The following is a 23,434-nucleotide window of genomic DNA, read 5'->3' on the forward strand; positions in this document are numbered from 1 at the left end:
TAGAGGAGAGAGGCTTCTGCTGTGCACCACTTTTACCTTCCCCCCAACAGCCAGAGAACGGGTGAGTGAGGCTTCTGCAGTGTGCTGCTTCTATGCGCCCTTCGCACCCACCCTGCATACGGGTCTGAGCTAACACCAAGAGTGAGATCCTAGAGTATTATTCATCCTCTGGTTTTAGTGTTCCTGATCCACAGATCAAAAATGGTTTTCCCTGACCACTTAATTGCTAAATAATAAACTACATGATGGTAAACATGAGGCTCCAAACTATCTCCTAATTAATCTAAGTGTTTATCTGACAATAGCTTATTTAATGTCTTCAAATACAAGCAAGGAGTGGTAATAGTGGAACAATGGACATGTGCTATTTAAAGTTTGCACACTGTCCATAATTTGCAGCAACACCAGATGGTGCAGCATTAATATATAATAAGAAGTAGAAAAAACAACACAAAAAGAGTTCACCAAATGATGAATGGACATGACAAATACTCTACACCCATGGTCCCCAACACGGTGCCCGCGGGTGCCATGGCGCCCGCGGGGGCATTTCAATGCGCCCGCCAGGTGCTCGGGGCTGGCCTGGCCCCGGGCACATGGCATACAGGCGCTTGCGGGGGGAGCGCGTTTGACGGGGGGAGCGCCGGGCGCGTGGCACTCGGCGGGGGGCAGGGGGGAGCGCCGGCCCCGGGCACGCGGTGGGGGGGGAGCGCCGGCCCCGGCCCCAGGCGCGCGGCGCTCGGCGGGGGGGGAGGGGGGAGTGCGGCACTCGGCGGGGGGGGGGGGGGTGCTGGCCCGGGGCGCGCGGCACTCGGCGGGGGGGCGGAAGCGCCGGCCCCGGGAGCGCGGCACTCGGCGGGGGGGGGGGGGGGAGTGCGGCACTCGGCTGGGGAGGGGGGAGTGCTGGCCCCGGGCGCGCGGCACTCGGCGGGGGGGGGGGGGGGGGGGGAGCGCCGGCCCCGGGCGCGCGGCACTCGGCAGGGGGAGCGCCGGCCCCGGGTGCGCGAGCCTTGGAGGGGACCCCGCCCCCGGGCACGCGGCTATGGGGGGCCCTGGCGCCCAGCGGGCAAACGGCCACGCCCCCTGGCACCCGACAACCTCAAAAGGTTGGGGACCACTGCTCTACAGCATAAAGATCAGTGAAGTGCAAATAGATCTCAAAAGGTTCTATGAGCAAGTCTATATCTGATCTGATGGTTTATTTTCTCCCAATGTTTAACAGCGTTTGGTTTTATTTAGCACCTTCCATATTTAAGGAACTGTATCTGAAGCAGTTTTGAACAAACCACACAAAGGGTGATGCAACTTTTTCTCCAAGTCATTCTTGGAGGAAAAAATTGAAAGGGTGGTGTTGAGGGGTGGACCCTGCATCGGGGTGTGCCACCCTGGCTTGGGGTAAACTTCAGCCCTCCCTGGCCCAGCACCCCAAAGTACAAGACCCCTGGCTTAGGTGAAATACGGCCCTCGGGCCTAGTCCCAAAGTACAATGCCCCTGGCTTAGGGGAAATATGGCCCTTGGGCCTAGTCCCAAAGTACAATGCCCCTGCAGTCTCTACGGGTGGCGTGCGGGGTGGTGGGGGAGGTAGGGGAACGTGGACCCTCCCGCTCCACCAAGTCCCAGCCCAGGGCCCTGATGACAGTGAAGGTTTTCGCTGCCTGGTCGGCGGGGACGCCTGCTGCAACACGCAGTCCTCCGGAGGGTCCTTTCTCCGCCCTGGCTGTCTCCTACCTCTCCCCTTGCCGGGTGGGGCTCTCTGCAGGTTATTCCTCGGCTGCTCCTGGAGCAGCTTGGACGGTGAGCGATACTCCTGTGGGGGCTGGTCGGACTCCTGAGGCGGCAGCAATAGCAGGCTGGGTTCAGGCAGTGGTTTAGTTTGTTTCAGAGCTCTTCTCTGGCCCCTGCCTCTTCAGCCACACCCTTTCCTGTCTCCCTGCTTGTCTGGGTATTTATCCCCAGCCTGCAGCCTAAGGTTGCGGGGGTGGGGCCCCTTCAGCCACCTGGGTCAGGTGGACTCCTTGGGCTTGAGTGCGGGGCGGTGCCACCCCGTCACAGGTGGTTATATGGCTGAGACACTATGTATCAGAATGTCGATTATGAAATTTGTTTTGTAACTCTTACCTCTTTAGAGTTAAAAGGGAAGTTGCTAAGGTCAGGACTCTTAAAAAATACATCTATGTTATTAAACTTCTTACTTTTGGGAGCCCATTGTATTTTTTTCAAATTGGTTTTAATAATCTGTTGTGTATGAAAAATATTACAGAGTGAGAGCCCTCTTTAATAAGGATGGTACAGGTATAAGAGGGCTAAATTTCATAACACTGACTATATGCCTTTGCCTTGGCCTGGTAGGAAAATATGTGAAGAAGAGCTGTTCATTTTTCCATGCCATTTAAGCACAGATAACCAGTACGGGTGATGAATAACATTAGCTGAAGAGATGGTTTTGTGATGTAGCTGCTTGTTTATTTCTTCTTGAATGACTTTGTGTTTGTGTATGTGTGTGTGTAAAAAGAGTATGCTGCTTATTAACGTTCTCAATATTGCTGGAAAATAGTTACATCATATGTATACATTTCAATATAAATCTTCTGCTGCATCAGAAATCCAAACAGCAGCATTGTTCTAATACATGAAAACCCAGCTGCCTACACATAAGTAACATTGCCCAATTGAATAAAATGCAAACTGTATACAAACATGATAAACAATGGAAATTATTTACTACTATGGGCTAAATGAAACTACGCTTTGTAGTAAGCCAGAAGTAACTGAAGCCAATGGAACTATCTGAGATAGTAAACATCATGGATGGCAGTGATTCTTATTGGGACTGGACACCCCCAATTCATATGCTAGAGTCACAGATGGTAAACATATTGTAAACAGAAGCAAATGATATGATTACAACCAACTTTCTGTTCATTTAATTGATTTCCAGGAATTCATTTAATTACATACTTACCTGGCTATAAAGTGCCAAAAATGTATCCATTTCTATATTCTCCAGAAGATCTTCCAGAACCACATTATTCCATTGCTCTTCTCTTAGGCTGAAAGGAAAGAGGAAATTAGTATTATCTTCCCACAGGCATAGTATTTCATGGGATAAGAAATTAATTCATGTTCAAAATTCATCCATTCAGAAAACATTTTACCGGTAGATTTTGGTGAAAGATTTATTGCACACCTCTTTAAATAAATTAAGAATGCCATCCTTTTCCCCCTTTTACTCCAGAAGCCAGATCCTGCTGAGTTACTGTCCAACATATCTGATGATGACAGCAAGGCATCTCATGTTTTGCCATGGCTGCCTTGCCTAATCTACAAGGAATAAGGTTATGAATAAATATTACAAGGGAATGGGTAGGCTTCCACTGAAGATTAGGCATGGAGCTTGGCTGTTTCTTCAATCAGTTTTCATATCTCTCTCTCTCAAGGCATTTACAATCTTCAGCGATAGTTTCTCTCCATTCAAATCTGTCCTTGGTTGTGTCTTGCAAGCTATCTGTATGTATGCTGTGTGAGTTGATATTCCGTTTGTGCCTGACCGAAGTTTTCATGTTGATAATTCTTCCTGCATTTCTGAATTTCAGCTCACTAGAGGGGATGTTTTTCAGGAGGCTGTCAGCACCCATTCTGATGACATGGCCAGTCTATCTAAGATGAGATTTAATAATCACTCCCTTAATGCTGTTTGTGCTTTAGAGATGTTAATGTTTGACACTTCTCCTTGCCAGCAGATCTTCAGAACAGAGTGAAGAGAGTGACATCTTTGAGACTCTTATCAGATCCTGTGCAGCAATCATGTGCAGCAATCATGGACAGCATGGGTAGAATATAAGAATTAAGGATGTTAAATATCGGTTAATTGATTAGTTGAGTAGTTGATGGAATTTCCTTGACTAGTCAATAGACACTTCCGCATTCCTACTTGGAATTGTAGCGGAAAAGAGGAATGGGGAACTCCGCATGCAGCCCGGGCCAGTGGGAAGGCCTGCTGACTCCGGGCTGCACACAGCGTGCCAGCTTTGAAAATGTACAAGAGTCCACAGCAGGGTCTCTTGTGCATTTCAAAGCTGAAGTGCCCTCATGGAGCCTGGAGTCAGCAGGGGACTCCCCAGCTAATCCTGGGCTATGTGCGGCATTTCAGCAGAACCCTCAATCAGCTGACTGCGGGTTCCGCGCAGCATTTCTCCAGAACCCAGGCTCAACTGGGGACTTCCCTGCCAATCCTGGGTTCTGTGCGGAGCCTGGGATCAGTTGAGAAGTCCCCAGCTGACCCTGGGCTCCACGTGGCGCTGCCGCTTTGAAATGCCACCTCGGGTGTTTCAAAGGGGCAGTGTTACACAGCTGAGCCTTAAGTGCTGCCGCTCTGAAGTACTTCCTCTCCCTCCCCCTTTGCTGCCTCTATCTTATAGAGGCAGCAAGGGAGGGGGAATTGACTAGTTGACTGACTATCGGATAAGTATTTGCTTATCGGATAGTCGACTAGTCCTTAACATCCTTATTAAGAACAGTTCAGTTTGGATTTGGATGACAATCATACCTATGGCCAGTGAAGACAATGTTCTACTTCAGGGAGACTTTAATATCAGAGTTGTATAATAAAAAACAGGAGTCAGAAAAATGAAGAGCAATGGTCACTTGCTACTCAGAAAGTGTGCAGAGCACAAGTTACACGACTCAGCTCTGAAACATCTTTAACACAAGCAGATAGTGTATTCTCTTTTCCCTCTGGGTCCTTTTCAAAGGTTACGCACACATATCAGGTTGTGAGTCTTCTCAGGCTAAGAGTTGTTAGAGAGAGGGAGCAGCTCACTCACAGCTGGTGGGTTTCTTTTTGGTCCAGACCCAAACCCAAAACCTGCTGCCTCCAGCAAGGATTCAGAAATTTTTCTACTTGCTATTTCATTAAAGGGCCTGCTGACAGGTTTGCTTGGACTTCTATCCTGGAACTGGAGGAAGGGTAATAAGCCATCTACCCACTACTTTTCATAGAATCATAGAGCTGGAAGAAACCTCAGGAAGTCATCAAGTCCAGCCCCCTGCCCAAGTCAGGACCAATCCCAACTAAATCAACCCAGCCAGGGCTTTGTCAAGCCAAGACTTAAAAACCTCTAGGGATAGAGATTCCATCACCTCCCTAGGTAACCCATTCCAGTACTTCACCACCCTACTAATGAAATAGTTTTTCCTAATGTCCAACCTAGACCTCTCCCACTGTAACTTGAGACCATTGCTCCATGTTCTGCCATCCGTCACTACTGTGAACAGCCTTTCTCCATCCTCTTTGGAACCTCCCTTCAGGAAATTGAAGGCTGCTATCAAATCCCCCCTCACTTTTCTCTTCTGCAGACTAAACAAACCCAAATCCCTCAGTCTCTCCTCATAGATCATGTGCTCCAGCCCCTTAATCATTTTGGTCGCCCTCTGCTGTACTCTCTCCAATGAGTCCGTGTCCTTTCTATAGTGGGAGGTCCAAAACTGGACACAATACTTTGGGTGTGGCCTCACCAGAGCCAAATAAAGGGAAATAATCACTTCTTTAGATCTGCTGGCAATGCTCCTCCTAATGCACCGTAATATGCCATTAGCCTTCTTGGCTACAAGTGCACACTGTTGACTCATATCCAGCTTCTCATCCACTGTAATCCCCAGGTCCTTTTCTGCAGAACTGCTACTTAGCCATTCGGTCCCCAGCCTGTAACAATGCTTCTGTCCCAAGTACAGGACTCTGTATTTGTCCTTGTTGAACCTCATCAGATTTCTTTTGGTCCAATCCTCTAATCTGTCTAGGTCACTCTGGACCCTATCCCTGCCCTCCAGAGTATCTACCTCTCCCCCTAACTTATTGTCATCTGCGAACTTGCTGAGGGTGCAATCCATCCCCTCATCCAGGTCATTAATACAAATGATGAACAAAATCAGTCCTAGAACAGATCCTTGGGGTACTCTGCTAGAAACCAACCGCCATCCTGACATTGAGCCGTTGATCACCACCTGTTGGGCGCGACGGTCTAGCCAGCTTTCTATCCATCTTACAGTCCATTTATCTAATCCATACGCCCTTAACTTGCTGGCAAGAATATTGTGGGAGACCGTATCAAAAGCTTTGCTAAAGTCAAGGTATATCACATCCACGGACTTTCCCATGTCCACAGAGCCAGTTACCTCATCATAGAAGCTAATCAGATTGGTCAGGCACGACTTGCCCTTCATGAATCCATATTGACTATTCCTGATCAGTTTCCCCTGTTCCAAGTGCCTCAAAATGGATTCCCATACTGTGTTGTCTAGTGCATTAGTCTGGGAGCTGACCGTGTCCGTGAAGACAGAGGCAAAGAAAGCACTGAGTTATTTTAGCTTTTCCCACATCATCTGTCACTAGGTTACCTCCCTCATCCAGTAGGGGCCCCACACCCTCTCTGATCACCCTCTTATTGCTAATATGCCTGTAGAAACCTTTTTTGTTACTCTTCACATCCCTTGCTAGCTGCAATTCCAATTGCACTTTCGCTTTCCTTATAACTCCCCTGCATTCTCGAGCAATATATTTATACTCCTTTCTAGTCATCTGTCTAAGTTTCCACTTCTTGTAAGCTTCGTTTTTCTGTTTATGCTCACCAAAGATTTCCCCGGTAAGCCAATCTGGTCGCCTACCATATGGGATGGTTTCTTCCTCTGCCTTCAATAAGGCTTCTTTAAAATACTGCCAGCTCTCCTGGACTGCTTTCCCCTTCATGTAAGCATCCCAGAGAATCCTGCCCAACAGTTCTCAGAGGGAGTCAAAGTCTGCTTTTCTGAAGTCCAGGGTGTGTATTTTGCTATTCTCCTTTCTTCCGTTGGTCAGGATCCTACAATCTACAATTTCATGATCACTGCTTCCCAGGTTGTCACCCACCTCTACTTCCCCTACTAGTTCCACCCTGTTTGTGAGCAGCAGGTCAAGTCCCTGGTTGGTTCCTTCAGCACTTGTACCAATAAGTTATCCCCAACATTCTACAAAAACTTCCTGGATTGTCTGTGTACTGCTGTATTGGTCTCCCAACAGATGTCAGGGTGATTAAGTCTTTTACAGCAAGACACAGAAATATTCCTCTAGATCTCACTGCAGACTGGCCCTTAACAATTAAATTAAGCAATACAAATGACTCTTGAGGATTTACATACCCCAGACTACAAGAAGCCCAATCTGAAATTTCTGTTCTGGAAAGCAGAGGACAGGGCTCCCTTTGAAGCCTGTCAATGCCATTCAATACAAATCAGTCCAAATGACACCTACATAGTAGTGCAAAGCTCTCTCTCGTAGTATGGCATGAAGCTGAAGGCATATGGCTGGAAGTGTCTGTGATTTTATTATTTCAAAATCTCACCCAGTTTGCCATTTCAACAGAAGTGTCACAACACAATTTCTACATTAAAAAATACAAACTTTCACTTTTTTGTCATAGAGACATCTTTTCTTTAATGCAGGCCACTTTCATTGTTGTAATGAACAATGGCCTCGTCCATTAGAACAATTTGTATATCTAAGCAATACCGACCACAGAAAAGTAAATTCAATGTGCAGCAAAATGGATGCAGGGCAGAGGTGGAATTGAAATTCAAGTGGTCTGCATTAATTGGAAATATTTCCCCAGAGACTGTGGCTTTCACAGTACTCCCTACTTTGTCTTTTTGAGCTCGAGAGAGCTAGAACCAATCCCGGTCTCTTCCTTAATAATGTGGAATAGTAGCATTAGTCCACCAATCTAGCCCAGAAACAAGGATTGTAAAGTAAGGTGTTGAATTTCAAGTATACAGTCAACTTATTTATTACTATTGAATGTGTATATTGTAATGATGCCCAGAATCCCCCAGCAGAGTAGGGAAGTCTTCCTGATGACATAAATCCTTGCCCAGAAGTGTTTACTGAATGAAATTTAGCTTGTTGATTCTGTATAGTATGTTACATTCTCTGAAGATGGTTTGCCACGACTAGGATAATATACAAAAAGGCAGTCATGCTTTATACCAAAAAGCCTTACCTTTGTTGAAGCAGATTCACTAATTGCTTGCACTTATTCAGTGCCTGATGCAGCAGAGCAGACACCTGTCTGTCTGCAGGAATTTCTACAACTTCATCCAAAAGTCCTAATCCATCTGGAGTCCATCTCTGCCTATTCATTAGGTGGTGCTGCTGAGCTGTCTCCTGATGTAACATTTCATATTCCAACTTTCTGTCAAGTTCTTCAATCTCCTAGAGTTTGAAAAAGGGCAATGATAAGAACAATTCATCTTGGAAGAATAATTTTCATTTGGAGTCAAGAAAAAAGATGGTATCGTTGGCTTGCAATATTACTTAACTCTTTTCTCATTCTTTCCAATCACTTGTGATCACTACACTTTCCTGGTCATTGTGATGGCATCAATAAACATGACTAGTATGCAATGAGGATCAGAACAGTGCTTAAACATAATGGTAAATCTTGGTTGGAATGTACAATAGCTGTATGAGTGAGACTGAAACGTCAGGCAGCCTGAATTTAAAAGCAGTGCAAAGTTACTGAAACACAATGTGAAAATTCATGAAGAGAGTCTTTACTTAATAATTAATCAATTTACTAATACTAAATAGGTTTCAAATTGCAAAATATTGACTAGTCCTCCTCAAAAAGACCCCAAAGTAAGAAAACAATATCTCTACAGTCAAACAAGAATGCTGCCTATGAATTGTTTTAGGAGGCTTAGCTTAAGAGTGCCATTTTAAAAATCCTTGTCTTAATTGTGTAATTAATATGACAGACAGGGCAGCTGTGGAGTTAAGTCATTAGCCTAGGTTTCAGAAGGTAGGGTTCAGTTTCTGGTTCTGTCCTTCCTTTCAGTCCATGGTCAAGTCATTTAATATCTCTGTGCCTCTGTTACCCCTCTGTAAAGTAAAGAAGATAAATATTTTTTCCTTACCCTTTGCTGGCTTTATGCTCTTAGACTAAGATCATGAGGACAAGGATCATCCCTAACTAGAGGTCTATATTCAGCACTTAATAAAACAGGGCACTGGGCACTCCCATAACACAAGTAATAATAAATTCAGAGTAACTGCCAGTGCGGGAAATAAAAACATGTTTGTTGATAGATTAATGAGGTTAACATACAACTAATCATTAATTTGTTCTACTGAACAGTTACATCTTCAGAGTTACAAATTATCAAGTGATCTGATGTTGATTTTAAATTAACAGGTTTCTAAGACTGTAAAAAAGCAGCAACAGGCAGGGAAGTTTATTTAGCAGTAGATAGCATATATAAACCAACTAAAAAACAGGTATCACAAGTACAAACAGTACAAACAGAAACTTCACCCCACAGCCTGGGTAAAAAACCTCTACATATCTGTGCTCTTTTCGCTCTTATCTAGATCTCCAGCAGCCCTTTTTATACCCCTCCCTCTGAACAAGTAATGGGAAGCTGGAGTTAAATCTTTGTGTATTGGAAGAGCCCTGCAAATTCATGCACATCTGGTTCATATCCGCAGGTATCCGCATCTGCAGATATCAATGCAGCTATTCACAGCTTATTTTTGTGGATATACACGCAGATGTGGATACAAATTTTATACCTGTGCAGGGCTTTATGTAAAGTAGGGAAGTTAGTGAGTAATCGTTTACACAATTAACCGATAAGCCTAGGCTTATCAATTAAGCCTAACAGTTACCCACATCTCCTCCTGCTGCTTCTGTATCAGAGACAGCAAGGGGGTTGAGCTGGGAGCCGGCGCCCATGGGGCGCCGGCTTTTAAGCCAGCTCCCCATGTGTGCAGGTTCCTGTGGAGCTGCCCTCACTCCCACACTACCTCCCACAGAGACAGTAGCGTGGGGGCACATGGAAGCCACCTGCCCGCCCCGCGCTGCTGCCTCAGATAGAGAAGCAGCAGCGGGCGGAGGGTGAGGGGGGAGGAGGGAGAGAAGTGGAACTCAGTGCATGCTTGAAAGCCAGCTCCCCATGAACACTGACTCCCACAGAGTTGCCTGCCCCTCCACACTGCTGCCTCTCTATCAGAAGCTGGGGAGGGGGAGAGGGAAGACAGGCAGGAGCTGATGCTCATAGGAGCCGGCTTTTAAGCTCCTGCTTGCCCTTTTGCGTGTAAACGTGTAACTGCTACAAATTTCAGTGATTAAACGTTTGAACACACACACATGACCATTAACATCCCAAAAGGAAAGGGGACCTGCTAGAATCTCTGCATCTTATTACACTGTTATAATTATCATTTTATTTGTATTTTTGCAGCGTTTAGGAGTCCCAGTCAAAGATGAGCACCCCATTGTTCTAGGTGCTGTACAAACACAGAACTAAAAGGTGGCCCCCTACTCCAAAGAGTTTACAGTATAACCCAAGAGACAGAGAGACTCTTGGAAAAGTACAAGGAAACAATGACATGTCATTGGTCAGCCTGACAGGCAGCCGTCTCAGCACAGGGGCAGCCTGTTATCAAGGCTTCACAGCAAAAATTTTCATACAAGTAGTAAACAAAAAAGGAAATTACTTTTAATGCTTTATCTGCACTGATCTTATTTCCTCTGGTCACTGTGAAGGCTATTACGGTTTCAATACAATGTTTCATTAAACAAATTCAGTACATAGAGCACATTTAAACTAGCATATTGTCACTTTAAGAAAGGCTCTCCAAGTGGGGATAGCATTAAATTTTAAGGAGGAGCTTTCCCAGTGATATCTGTCTAATGATTCCTTCTAGCAAAAAGGTTTAACTTTTAAAAGCCCATTCTGTTTGTTCTACTTCATTGCTCTCCCAATTCCTACTTAGATAGTCACAAAAGGGAGACAAGCAAATACACACTTCCTTATGACTATACAGTATAGAACAAAAAACCCAACAGAGTTTTGAAACTGCCACTTATCTAATCTGCAAAAAATATGACAAAGGGAAGCAAAAGCTTTTTCTGAAGATTGTTATTCAATCTGCGTGCGCATGCACAAGAAAGAGAGAGCCAGAGAGAGACTGAGAATACTCTGTGTGCACAACTACTGAAATTTATCACATGGCTGTGAAACTCCTCACATAGCTCTAACTGCATCAAAGTGACAAACTTTGCAAGCCGATCATGAAAATTATTTATCAGTTTTCTCTCCAAGTTACTCCCCTGCCCTTTAGTGTTTGATCAAGGTAATGAAATGTTAGTTACCAATTAAAAATATTACTTCCTCTTTCAAAGTGGTGGTATTATATCAGTTGGGGCCTTTTGGTGCTACTATAATACAAATAATGAATATCTTTCTAGCTATAATATTCATATCCTCTGTTTAAACAGTATTGAAACTTTCTATCTGTATTTCTTTCACATAAAGCTGTCAGATATTTGCCCATAGACACACACCCTACCAAAACTAGACAAAGCAATAGAAAAAATGGCCACATTTTCAAGTGATATAAATCAAAATAGTTTGATTGCAGTCAAAAAAGCTACATCAACTTATGTTCCGGCCTAAGAAGAATTTACCCTTCTGAGAATCTTTTTACTTACAGGATTGTGTGCCTCTAAAATCTGGGTACATTCTGATTCTGACAGTGTTTTTGATGTGCTCATTTCTTCCAGAAGCAAAGCTTGTACATTTATGATAGCAGTGTAAATCTCCAATGTTTTGGACTTCTTATCAGTCTTTTGGAACTGTAAAGCAGCAATGCACTCTCCAAGTTTATTCTCCAATGAATGCAACTGATGCTCCTTTTCAAGCAACAAGTCATTATGAACCTGGAAAATAATGAAACACCAAATGTAGTTAGATTAACAAAAACATGATAAGCATTTTTAGGATTTTTTAAAACATAATTATTTGGCTGCCACACGATTGACAAGATATTCAAGGAAATTATCTGGTGTGCGAGAGAGAGGGGAAGAGAGAAAAAGGGCAGTCTTTGCTTGTACATTATTCAATGGAATTGAAAATACCATTTATTTTGTTTATTATTTAACTGTGCAAATATTTGTAATCAATTGGTATTCTATTGTTTAACAGTGAGATTAAAACTGCAATCAATCACAATTAATTTGTTTATTTGCAATCAATGGATTTGAGTTACTCTCATGAGTAAACTGAGATTAATCAATAGCCCTATAGCTCAAGGAGATTTTTTATAATATAGCTAATTAATTCTATGTTGTTCAAATAAACATGATCCCCCTTCCTTCTCCCCAATAACACACTTTGTCGGATTGTCTCCTTTTGATGAATCCACCCCGCATGTTAATGCTAACGGGAATTACGCGTTCACATGAAAGGAGTCTATCAGCCTGATTCTCAACTAGTGTACACTGGAATAGTCTGAAGCCTAGTTAACTACAATAATTTACACCACCTGTGGCTATTGATCTATAACCCAGTTATCGCTGCACTAATGAACAGAGGCAATGAATAATTATTCTCAAACCTCATAGCAATATCCCCTGACTAGTTATGCTAATCAGAATCATATGAAACAATATAACCCATTCATCTTTTAAGAATAATTTCTCAGATTGTCACAAGGTTTTTCAGAGCTCTAAAATGGCACACACAGGTAATGCGATACACATGAATTTTTCTCTGGCATTATTAGTGACAAGGCTGCTGTCAAGAGTGAATTGCATATCATTCACATTTTGCTATCCAATACATAGTGCTAAATTAAAAATGCGACTTGCAACCAAATCTTAATCAAGAGGGTTCACAAGACATTATGTAAATTTCCAATGAACTACATGACATGTCCTTGAACATAAAAGGAAGAAAGTTGCAAGCAGAAAATTCTTCTGACCATCACCAGTTTATTGAGTCCTATAGGTTACAGAGAACTGCAGACCACACCTACTGGTGTGAGAGGCCCAGCAAACAATCCATATTCTCAGCACCTTCTTCCTGGCAGATCAAAGGTCTGCTGGCTGGGAACAATTGTGGCAGAGCCCTTCTGCTTTGGCTCCTGAGATCTCCTTACATACGGTGCATGCACTACGTGGGATTGTATTCTGCTGATGTCTGACTGTCTTTTTCATAGCAGAGAAGGGGAAATAGCTCAGCAGTTGGTCTCATTCAACCACGATACAATCCCCCTCCCCAATTTTTCATCTTGAGATGACAGAGGAGAGGAGGCAAGTGAATGGGGAAAATAATGCTCCCTGCTGCCTCCTCCCTCCCAATTTATCTTGCAAAGCCAGCATGGTAAAGGATAACACAGGATTGAGGCACTCCTGTTGGTTTTGAATAGCCATTGGTAGAAAATGGGAATGAAAGTGGAAGGGGTGTGAGCAAACCTTGGAGTCCTATGGACAAATCTGAGCTGCTTCTAGTATCTGAAAACAGCAAAGGATCTCAGTCTGGGGCTATTTTTATGTCTCAGTTTGTATAAGTGCTCCTCAGACTACAGAAAAGTCTGTATATTTTTTGCAGAAAGGTAAGAAACCTGATAAAATGGAACTGAGGCCCTTTGTTCTCCACGCAATGCTTTCCATTGAAATGCTAATAACTTCACTATTTCTTTCATATCCTCACAATTCAGCAGTTCATGAGCATTCAGAGATGTATACTGCATTACTGCACTGATAGGAAATCAAATAAAGATAAAAACTTCCACAGAACATCATGCAAATCAGGACTTTGATTTAGATTATACAAGACAGCCAATTCCATCATGAATCAGAATGTTTTTAGCATGTCAAAGTGAACTTCCTTTCAAAATTCAAAATGTTATTTCAAGATACTCTTAATTATGAACTAGCTAGGTAAGAAAAACCTGGATAGTGCCTCGCTTCAATACTGAAGCAAAAAAATTGAACGTTTTCTCAGCATATGTCTACATTGCAATCAAACCTCTGGTTGTAGCAAACCTAGAGAGCTCTAACATAGTTAGCTCAAACAGAAAGTTAGCCCACGGCTGCATAGGTTGCAACATGGGTTTGGTATGTAACTAAGCAGCTAACGTATGGTACCATAGCTTCTCTGCTATCCATACCCATGCTAGCTAGAACTAATCTAACTCAGGGGTATCTACATATGACGCAATGATGTAGCTTAAGGCCAAAAAGTACCATTACATCATCTAGTCTGACTTCCTGTATAGCACCACCCAGCAAGTGCCCACTAACACAACAAGTGAAATGAAACCAGAAGTATTACAACTCACAGGAAAACAGACTATGACATGCCACACAGAGAGAATAGGGGAGGGTATGGTGCATCAGAGGCCAAGGCCGTAGCAATAATAAAGAAAAAATTATGAGAGATATACCCAGATAATCCAAGTAAGTGATCCACATTACTGTGCTGAAGAGGGAAGCACAAAGATCCCAAGCTGACTTCAGAGAAAATTCTTTCCCGACCCTACCTGTGGAGATCAGTTAGACCCTGATCATATAAGCAAGAACCACCCAGGCAAGTGCCTAAGAAAGAGAATGAATGCTTGTTGCCACCTCAGAGGCCTGCTCCCCACAGTGTCCCTGATGCTTCTGAGGAAGCAGAGAAAAGAAACTTGCCCAAAATACATGCACCGTTTGGGGAGAGGGGGTGGAGGAGAGGAGGGAGGGAGGTATTGACCTTCCAGATGCCTGCAAGTGGCTGACAAACTCTGAAGCATGAGTTTTAGGAAAAGGATATAAACCAGAAGTGAACCTGAAGGCTGCTGAACCCTGCTCCCTCCCATCACACATTACCCTATCATACAATTACACGGAAAACTGTGTCCAACTCTCTGAAAACTAATAAAACTGTTTGGCCTCCACAACTCCTATTGGGAGACTGTTACAGAACTTCATCCCTCTGGGGGACAGAAACCTAATTTCCAGCCAGAATTTGTTCAGGCCCATTTTATATCAATTTGTCCCTGTAACAGCATTGCCTTTAACTTAAAGATTTCCACCCTGTCTGGTATTTAAACCCCCTCCCAATGTATTTATAGAAAACAATCATATCCCACCTCAGTCTTCTTTTTGCTTGTCTAAATAAGCCACGCTCTTCCAGTCTCCTCTTATAAAATAGGTCATCAATTCCCCTGGCCATCCCAGTCGCTCTTTTCTTCACCTGTTCCTGTTTAAAATAATCTATCTTGCACATGCGTAACCAGAACTGTACACAGGTATTCCAAATGAAGTATTACCAGTCTCTCGCACAAAAGGCACCAGCACTCCTCTATCGCTATTAAAAATACCTCATACTTCCTAGGATGGCATTTGTCAGTCATCCTGTGATTGAGTCACACAGCCAAGACTCTCTACCTCCACTGCTTCCAATTAATGATCCCCTTTTGTAGCAGACATTCATACTATGACATCCTAAGTGCATGACCTTACACTTTGTACAACTGAATTTCATTCCACTTCCGCCATTCCAGTCTTCAAGGTCATCCAAATCTTCCGGTATGATGTTTTGTCTCCATCTGTACTGACAATGCCTCCTACCTTTGTGGCATCAGTAAATTTCCCTTAACTTTTGTGCCAAGATCATTAATAAAAAGAATGAATAAGACTGATTCCAAGCCTGGTCCTTGAGGAACTCCTAGTAACCTTTCTCCAGCCTGAGTCAGAGTCTCACCTCTAATTACACAGCAGCCCTACCCTGGGCCTGAGAATATTAACTTTCAATGGGCAAAACCTTTTTTTGGAAAGGATGCTGGACAAAGAACTATTTCCAAACTAATGATTTGGGGTGCTTCAATTTTGGGATGCCCAGCTTGAATCAAGAGGCCAGAGGTGAAATCGTGCCAATAAAGTCAGTGGGAATTTCAAGAGCAATTATAGATCAAGAAGGGTCATATCTATAAAAGTATTAAGGTGTCTAAAAAAGCAGAGGTGCAGTCACACCTATAAATGCCGGGCCCTAAGTGACGTGATGAAGTCCCACAGTGTAGCCAGACAGACCCCCCCATCTCACATCCATCTTATTTGCCTCTCTGAGGTTCCTGAAGCATACAGGACAGAGAAGGAACAATAAAATTAGCATAGTCTATGCTGGCTCATCTGATCCTGAGAAGCTGAAAACATAGATGTGAGGAGAGCGCGATTAAGGCAATAAGCTGACCTTGAGGCGGCGAGAACTGCCCCGGCTGGCACCGATGTTGGTATGATCACACACAGTCCCTGGGAGAGGAATCTCCCACTGAGAAAAGAATGCCAAGTACTTCCAATTTAGTTATCTCTCTTACAAGTGTAAATTAAGTTCACAACTTCCTTGTAAGAACTGGTCTCACAAAAGACAGACCAGCACCATTTGGCATCACAGATAAGAAAGAGAAATACGTGACACCATGGGTATAAAGATGGGTCCAGCAGCACACTCACTTTGAGTGTCAATCTACCCTCGACCTGCTGGTCCGGATTAGGTGTTTTGACCTCCCGAGGTTCCATGGGGACGCCCACCTCATATTTTCTTCTTTCCTAGGAATTGAGGGACCGGCCCTGGCCTGACACGCTGGAGTCGAGAGGCACAGAAGGGGGTAAAAATTGTACCTGGATGTGGTCCTCTGTCTTAAGTGTACACATAGACTTAGAGCTCTTTAAAGATTAAGCTGTTACTTGGTACTATTATTTCTATTTTTCTATCTTTATCTTCTTTGTAACCATTTTTAAGAGCTATATTTGCTAGCAGTCAAGAAAGAGAGCAATAGCCATTGTAACCATATGATTTATAAGCTTCTTTAATAAACCTGCAACTGTTTAAGTTTTAACCTGACTCCTTCAGTTGCTGTAACAGAACCAAGCACAATTTAAAAGAACTTCAGCCGGTCATAAGGGACAGGTATAGGAACACACACACACACCCTGCCCTGCCCGTCGGCTGATACACAGGTAGCCTGTGGCAAAGCAAGAAGGTGAATTGTGGTCTCTCAAGTCCTAAACCAGAAGGCCAGCTGCTTCTGTTAGGCTTTCCTCTCTCAAGTCCTAAACTCAGCAGGCCAGTCCCTTAGCTGGTGTGAATTGTTGTAGCTCCATTGACATAACTGAGCTATGTCAATTTATATAAATTGAGGATCTGACCCCTTGTTTTCTTCAAATTTTTAGGTACATGTGCAGGATACTAACCACCATTTGATTTTTGCAATACCTTCAAAATGAGAAAAAAACATGCTTCAAGTAGGATTTGTTTCAGATGGTACAAAAGCAGTAACATTTGAGGGGTTTCTGTGGGACAAAGACTGTCTTCAAAAAGGCATCTGTAAAAAGCTAGGCAAAGTTATTATGACAGATGTATGAACACAAAAGGACTAAACATGTCCCTCTCTCTTGACAGGAAGTTTGCTTTTAGATGTAGGATCTAGTGAATTATACATGCATGAAGTCTGGAAATGAATGAATGAATAATGCATGGATGAATGAGTAAATGAGTGATCACCATCAATGCAGGTTTTTAACTCATTAAAATATTAAAATAAATAATGAATAAGCAAGAAAATACAGCTTGATAACTCCCAACCACTTTAAAGGTGAGGAAAGGATGTTGGCTTTTATACTTGTGGAACTGAAAGGCAAAGGCAAGTTGACTGCCACTGGCAAAAGTACACACAGTTAAGTTTAAAAAATAATGAATAGTCCTGCAGCGCCTTAGAGACTAACAAAAAATGTAGATGGTATCATGAGTGTTCGCGGGCACAACCCACTTCTTTAGTGGGTTGTGCCCACAAATGCTCATACCACCATGATGAGGTGCAGGTCCTGATCATAGGGGCAGGAGTGTGGTTCTGCTCCAGAGTGGGAGCTGCATGCTCCCTTGCCCTGGCATAGCCCTGGCGGAGCTCCTTAACTTTCATCCAGACCTGCTCCTGGGTCCAGATGTGGCCTTTGGTGGCCAGACTATCAGCCATACAAGGGCCAGGATCTCCAGACCAGACCAGGATGGCGCATGCCTCTTTTGCCACCTAGCAGGCTCCTGGGAGACATCAGACTGCTCCCTGGGAGCAGGGGAGGGCTCTTGAGGAGCTCGAGGATCAGGCATTCTGGCCAGACGATGTGCTGTGGAAGCTGCAATGTGGCTTGAGGTTGTCATGGCCAGGTTCCTGCCTTAAGCCCTTTCTCCTGTGGCTGAAGTTTTAAGGGCTGCAAGGGAAGAGGAACTAGAGTCCTGATGAGTGCAGATGGAGTGGCCAGCAGGGCACCTGTGGGATTTCCTGGAGGCCCCTTATTTAGAAATAACTCCCTCTGCCGTGTCCACTTGCCCTATTCTGAAAAAGCTATTTCGGAAGAGGCGTTATTTCTTGTGGAATGAGGTTTACAGAAGTTGGAATAAGCCAACCGTTATTTTGAAATTACTTCGAAATAATGGAATGGCTGTATATATGCTCGCGTTGTTATTTCAAAATAACGTTAGTTATCTCGAAATAACGGTGAAGTGTAGATGCACCCTAAGGTGCTGCAGGGCTATTTGTTGTTGTTGAAGTTTTTTCAGTTACAGATTAACACAGCTACCTCCCTGAAACTTTTGAATATACTTAAGTTGTAATTCTGTACAAGAATCAGATGATTCATAAAAGGTGTTTCAACATTCTAAAGTTTTATTGCTCTCCATATTATTTAGTATATTATATTTCTCATTTTACTCAAGAAACAAAATAGCCAGAGAAAGTCGAAATTTGGATTCCACTTGCATGTTATCTAGTATCTAGCCACAATAAGAAACATGTTATTGTGTAATGGGGAAGTATTCAAGAGTGTGCAGCCACTGTTTATTTACATACACATTATATAATTAACTCACAACCAATCAAAATGTAGAGCTACTCAGATTGGTGCTCAAAGATGTGACCATCAGCTTAAATTTTCCCTGAAGAGTAACCTTCTGTATCTTCTCAGCTTCAAAAGCCACAATCTTGAGAACACTTATATATTTGCTTAATCGAAGTAATCTCAGTGCAGTCCACACATATCTCACCCTGACTTCAGTGGAAGTTGGATCAAACTCTGAATTCCCAATTAAATAATCCCTAGCCAAAACCAGAGGACAACTGTAGCACTAGACAATGTAAAAAGGCTTATAAAATGCTGATTTCAACAACAATATTCTAAAAAATTTGATGATCTTGATGATCTTGTCTGACCTTAATGATCATCTGGTCTGACCACTTGCACATTGCAGCCCACAGAACTTCACCCACTGACTCCTGTAATAAATCTCTAGATGATCTATTGCAGTCCTCAAATCATGTTTAAAGACTTCCGATTACAGTTTAAACCTGCAAGTGACCTGTACCTTCTGCTGCAAAGGAAGGTGAAAAATCATCAGAGTCTCTGCCAATCTGACCTTGAGGGAAATTAATTTCCAATCCCCAATATGGCAATCAGTTCGACCCTGAGCATGAGTGCAAGAGCCACCAGCCAGACATCTGGAAAAGAATTCTTTGTAGTATCTTAAAGCCCTCCCCATTAAGTGTGCCATCACCAGCCATTGGAGATATTTGCTGCTAGCAGTCACAGACTGGCTACAGCTTAATCATAGCATCCCTTCCATAAATTTACCAAGCTCACTTGTGAAGCCAGTTCAATTTTTTGCAATCACTGCTCCAGTTGGAAAGTTGTTCCAGAAATTCCCTCCTCTGATGATTAGAAACCTTCATCTAATTTCAAGCTTAAACATGTTGATGGCCAGTTTATATCCATTTGTTCTTGAGTCCACATTGGCATTTAGCTTGAATAACTTCTTTCCCTCTTTGGTATCCCTGAGGTATTTATAAAAAGCTCTCATATCTCCCTTCAGCCTTTCATTGGCTAGGCTAATCAAGCCAAGCTCTTTGAATCGTCTCTCCTCAGGCAGGTTTTGTATTCCTCAGATTATTGTTAACTATGCATCAAGTTACGTGTCTTTGCCATACTCTCCTGCTGATGATTCCATATGCAATTTCCTAATCAACCGAATTTCTTTAAATTTAACTGAAGAACATAAATTCATTGAACATAAATTCATTGAAATAAGCCCTCCATTAGAAAGTGTTAACTTCTCATTTCCATACTCGTTACTCACTCTAGTTGCCATCAAAGCTGCATGGCCGCACAGCTGACTAGTAAGCCCTGCACAGGGGCTCAGGGTTGCTGCGCATGCAGCTGCCATGGTTGGGAGAGAGGTGTGTTCTTCCAGCCCCAGCCAGAAGCATGCTCCTCTGGCTCCAGCAGCAGGGCTGTATTAAGAAAGGAGCTTTAAGGGCTATAGCCCAAAAGCCAGCTCTTCCTGGTGGATGTGAGGCAGCTCCTCCTCCTACTGTTTATTACCCCTGGCTAGAGCCACATCACAGCGAGTGCCAAGAAACTCTGTCCTTGCAGCTCCAACTGGCTGGGAACTGCAGCCAATGGGAGCTGCAGAGGCAGTGCCTGCAGGTGAACACAGGGCACAACAGGCTATCTGTTTCCCTCCCCCAATAAATGAGGATTGCCCTATGTAAGCACCCCCATCATAATGCCCTGTTCCAGCTGTGAGCTCCCTTCACCAGCCTAGCTCCTCTTAGACTTCATACTCCAATCCTAAATCCACTCCTGCACTCCAAATTCCTTGGCCCAGCCTGGAACCCTCTCTTGCACCCAAAACACCTCATCCTCAGTCCCACCCCAAAGCCTGCACCTCCAGCCAGAGCCCTGATCCCCCCCCCAACACTGAGCTTCTTACCCCACACTAAACTCCTCAGCCCCCCCGCAACAGATCATCCATGTGCAGAAATGAATTTTCTTACGTGCACCAAGAGGTTAGTGATGTGTTACACAAACTCCATATTGGTATCCATAACAAAATTCATTCTGCACATGGATGTTAAAAAATAGAGGGAACACTGGTTGCTACTAGTGTTGTTTCTCTCTCACTTAATTTTTACGAATAAAGGAATGGATCTGAAGATGCACTGTATGAGGTCTATAATTAATATTAGTTACCAAGAGGCCCAGTGAGGGAGAGAAACTCATTGTGCTAAAAGTTATCAATATTTTGTGCTTGATTTCTGAGAGTCCTATAGTCTTCATGCTTATCTGTAGAACACCACCAGACTCATACAGCAACCCTTGTAATGTCTCTTGCCTGTCTTTTGTCTTTTACAACCAGCACTTTCTCATGCCATGGACATAGGACAGCTGGAAAGCTGAGCAACTAAGACACAACTATAGAAGAAAGGACATGTTCTGTTGAATTCCAGCCTGGAAAACCATACACCAAATCTGCAGGGACCGCTCTGAATCAACCCTCAAAATGCCCTCTATATCAGGGTATGTCTAAACCACATCCTTCTTTCGAAAGAGGGATGTAAATTAGACATATGAAAATTGCAAATGGAGCCAGGATTTGAATTTCACATGCTTCATTTGCATAATCGTGTCTCGACGTTTTTTCGAAAAACACCATTTCGAAAGTGAAACCACCCTCCTGACGTGGTTCTTTCAAAAAGAAAAGCCTTTTTCGAAAGATCATATAAACCTCATTTTTCAAGGAGTACAGGCTCTTTTGAAAAAGACTTTTCTTTTAGAAAGAACTGCCTCTAGACGGTGGTTTCACTTTCAAAATAGCATTTTTCAAAAAAAGCCATGATGCAATTATGCAAATGAAGTGCAGGAAATTCAAATCCTGGCTTCATTTGCAATTTCAATATGTCTAATTTACATCCCTCTTTTGAAAAGGGATGTAGTCTAGACATACCCTCAGTGTTTCTCAACCAATGGTATGAGTACCCTTAAGGGTACTTGAGAGAAGTCTGGGGAGTACATAAACAAAACTGAAATTTGGAGAAGACTGAATTTTGGTTTTAAGTATTACAGCATTTTATTATTTTTGTACTTTTTACACCCAAAAATTTCATTGCCTGCCTGGCTACGATTGAGCTGTTTAAACAAATGTGTTGCAATGGTAGATTAAAATTGTGTGTGTCTGAAAACTGTAGGTACTGGGGGTACTTATAATTTTTTTTAAAGGGGTGCTTTATAAAAAAAAGATTGAGAAACATTGCTCTATATCCTCCAGATCCATTACCTCCTATCTAGAAACCTTGCTTAGAAGACCATAAGACAGACTATATCCTCCTGCTCCTTTCTTCTTCAGGCATCAATTCCACCCACCACCTTCAGGAGCCTGCTTCAGTACTGAGCAGCCCAGACCCAAGACACACACATAGCATTCAAGTTGTCCAACCTCCTCTTCCCCAACTCAGAAAAACCAACCAAACAACCCCCCCCCCCCAAAAAACTCAGCACGATAGCAGAAAGTGGCAACAGTCAATGGGAAAGAAGTAAGATTTAACACTGATCCATAAGCCCTCACCCCAAAAATGACATAAAATTTTGGATGATGATATCCATTCAAAGTGAGAAAACTCTGTACAGGCAGTCCCCGGGTTACGTACAAGATAGGGACTGTAGGTTTGTTCTTAAGTTGAATTTGTATGTAAGTCGGAACTGGCGTCCAGATTCAGCCGCTGTTGAAACTGACCAGCAGCGGCTGAATCGGATACGCCTGGGGCAGAACAGTGGGGATGCTGCTGGGTTGGTCCCGCAGTGCCGTTCCTCGGCGCTACTGGACCAACCCGGCAGCAGCCCAGCTGCTCTGCCCCAGGTGCTCCCAAGTCAGCCGCTGCTGAAACTGACCAGTGGCTGACTACAGGAAGCCCGAGGCAGAACTGCTCTGCCCCGGGCTTCCTGGAATCAGCCACTGATCAGTTTCAACAGCGGCTGAATCTGGATGCCTGGGACAGAGCAGCTGGGGCGCTGCTGGGTTGGTCCAGTAGCGCCGCACCTCGGCGCTGTGGGACCAACCCGGCAGCACCCCAGGTGTCCCCAAGCCAGCCGCTGCTGAAACTGATCAGCGGCTGATTCCAGGAAGCCCGGGGCAGAGGAGCTCTGCCTCGGGCTTCCTGTAGTCAGCCGCTGATCGGTTTCAGCAGTGGCTTACTTGGGGACGCCTGGGGCAGAGCAGCTGGGCTGCTGCTGGGTTGGTCCAGTAGCGCCGCACCTCGGCGCTGTGGGACCAACCCGGCAGCCCCCCAGCTACTCTACCCCAGGCGTCGGCGAGAAAAGCCTGGTCTGCTGGGAGGGGGCGTACTAGCTGCGCCCCCTCCCCACAGCAGACCAGGGAGACACGGAGCGGCTTTTCTTGCCGTGGAGGACGCGGGCAGCGGGACCGCCGCGGCGCGTCTCGGCGATCTGCTGTGGGGAGGGGGGGCGCAGCTAGTTCAGGGTTCCCTCACCCCATTCGTAAGTAGGGATCCGACATAAGTTGGATCCACGTAACCTGGGGACTGCCTTGTATATAAAGAAAAAAATATTAAATGTGTTAGAATCTGAACGAGGAACTAGTCAGTGAATGCAAAGGAAAAATAAGAAACTTTATTCATACTCAACAAGATAAGGCTTATTGTTACATTTCTGGTACCCTAGTGATAATATATGATCATTTTCCTTAATAATAATCTACCCTTCCTATTGGAATAATGTATTTGGCCTTTGGTAGCTGATA

The 23,434-nt window shown here is 43.9% G+C and overlaps 1 protein-coding gene across 4 annotated transcripts in view; it reads right to left on the bottom strand.

The window, feature by feature from the left end:
- Window positions 1-23,434, bottom strand: part of EVC2 (EvC ciliary complex subunit 2) — a 156,110-nt gene that overhangs the window by 14,879 nt on the left and 117,797 nt on the right. For all 4 annotated transcript variants that reach the window (XM_075930754.1, XM_075930753.1, XM_075930752.1 and 1 more), the window contains 3 exons: window positions 11,524-11,751; window positions 8,029-8,240; window positions 2,964-3,051 (listed from right to left, as the gene is read on the bottom strand). In XM_075930754.1, coding sequence (XP_075786869.1) covers window positions 2,964-3,051; window positions 8,029-8,240; window positions 11,524-11,751 — 528 coding nt within the window. The remainder of the gene's footprint in view (window positions 1-2,963; window positions 3,052-8,028; window positions 8,241-11,523; window positions 11,752-23,434) is intronic.

Source organism: Pelodiscus sinensis, chromosome 5 (assembly GCF_049634645.1).
Source record: "Pelodiscus sinensis isolate JC-2024 chromosome 5, ASM4963464v1, whole genome shotgun sequence".
NCBI lineage: Eukaryota > Metazoa > Chordata > Testudines > Trionychidae > Pelodiscus > Pelodiscus sinensis.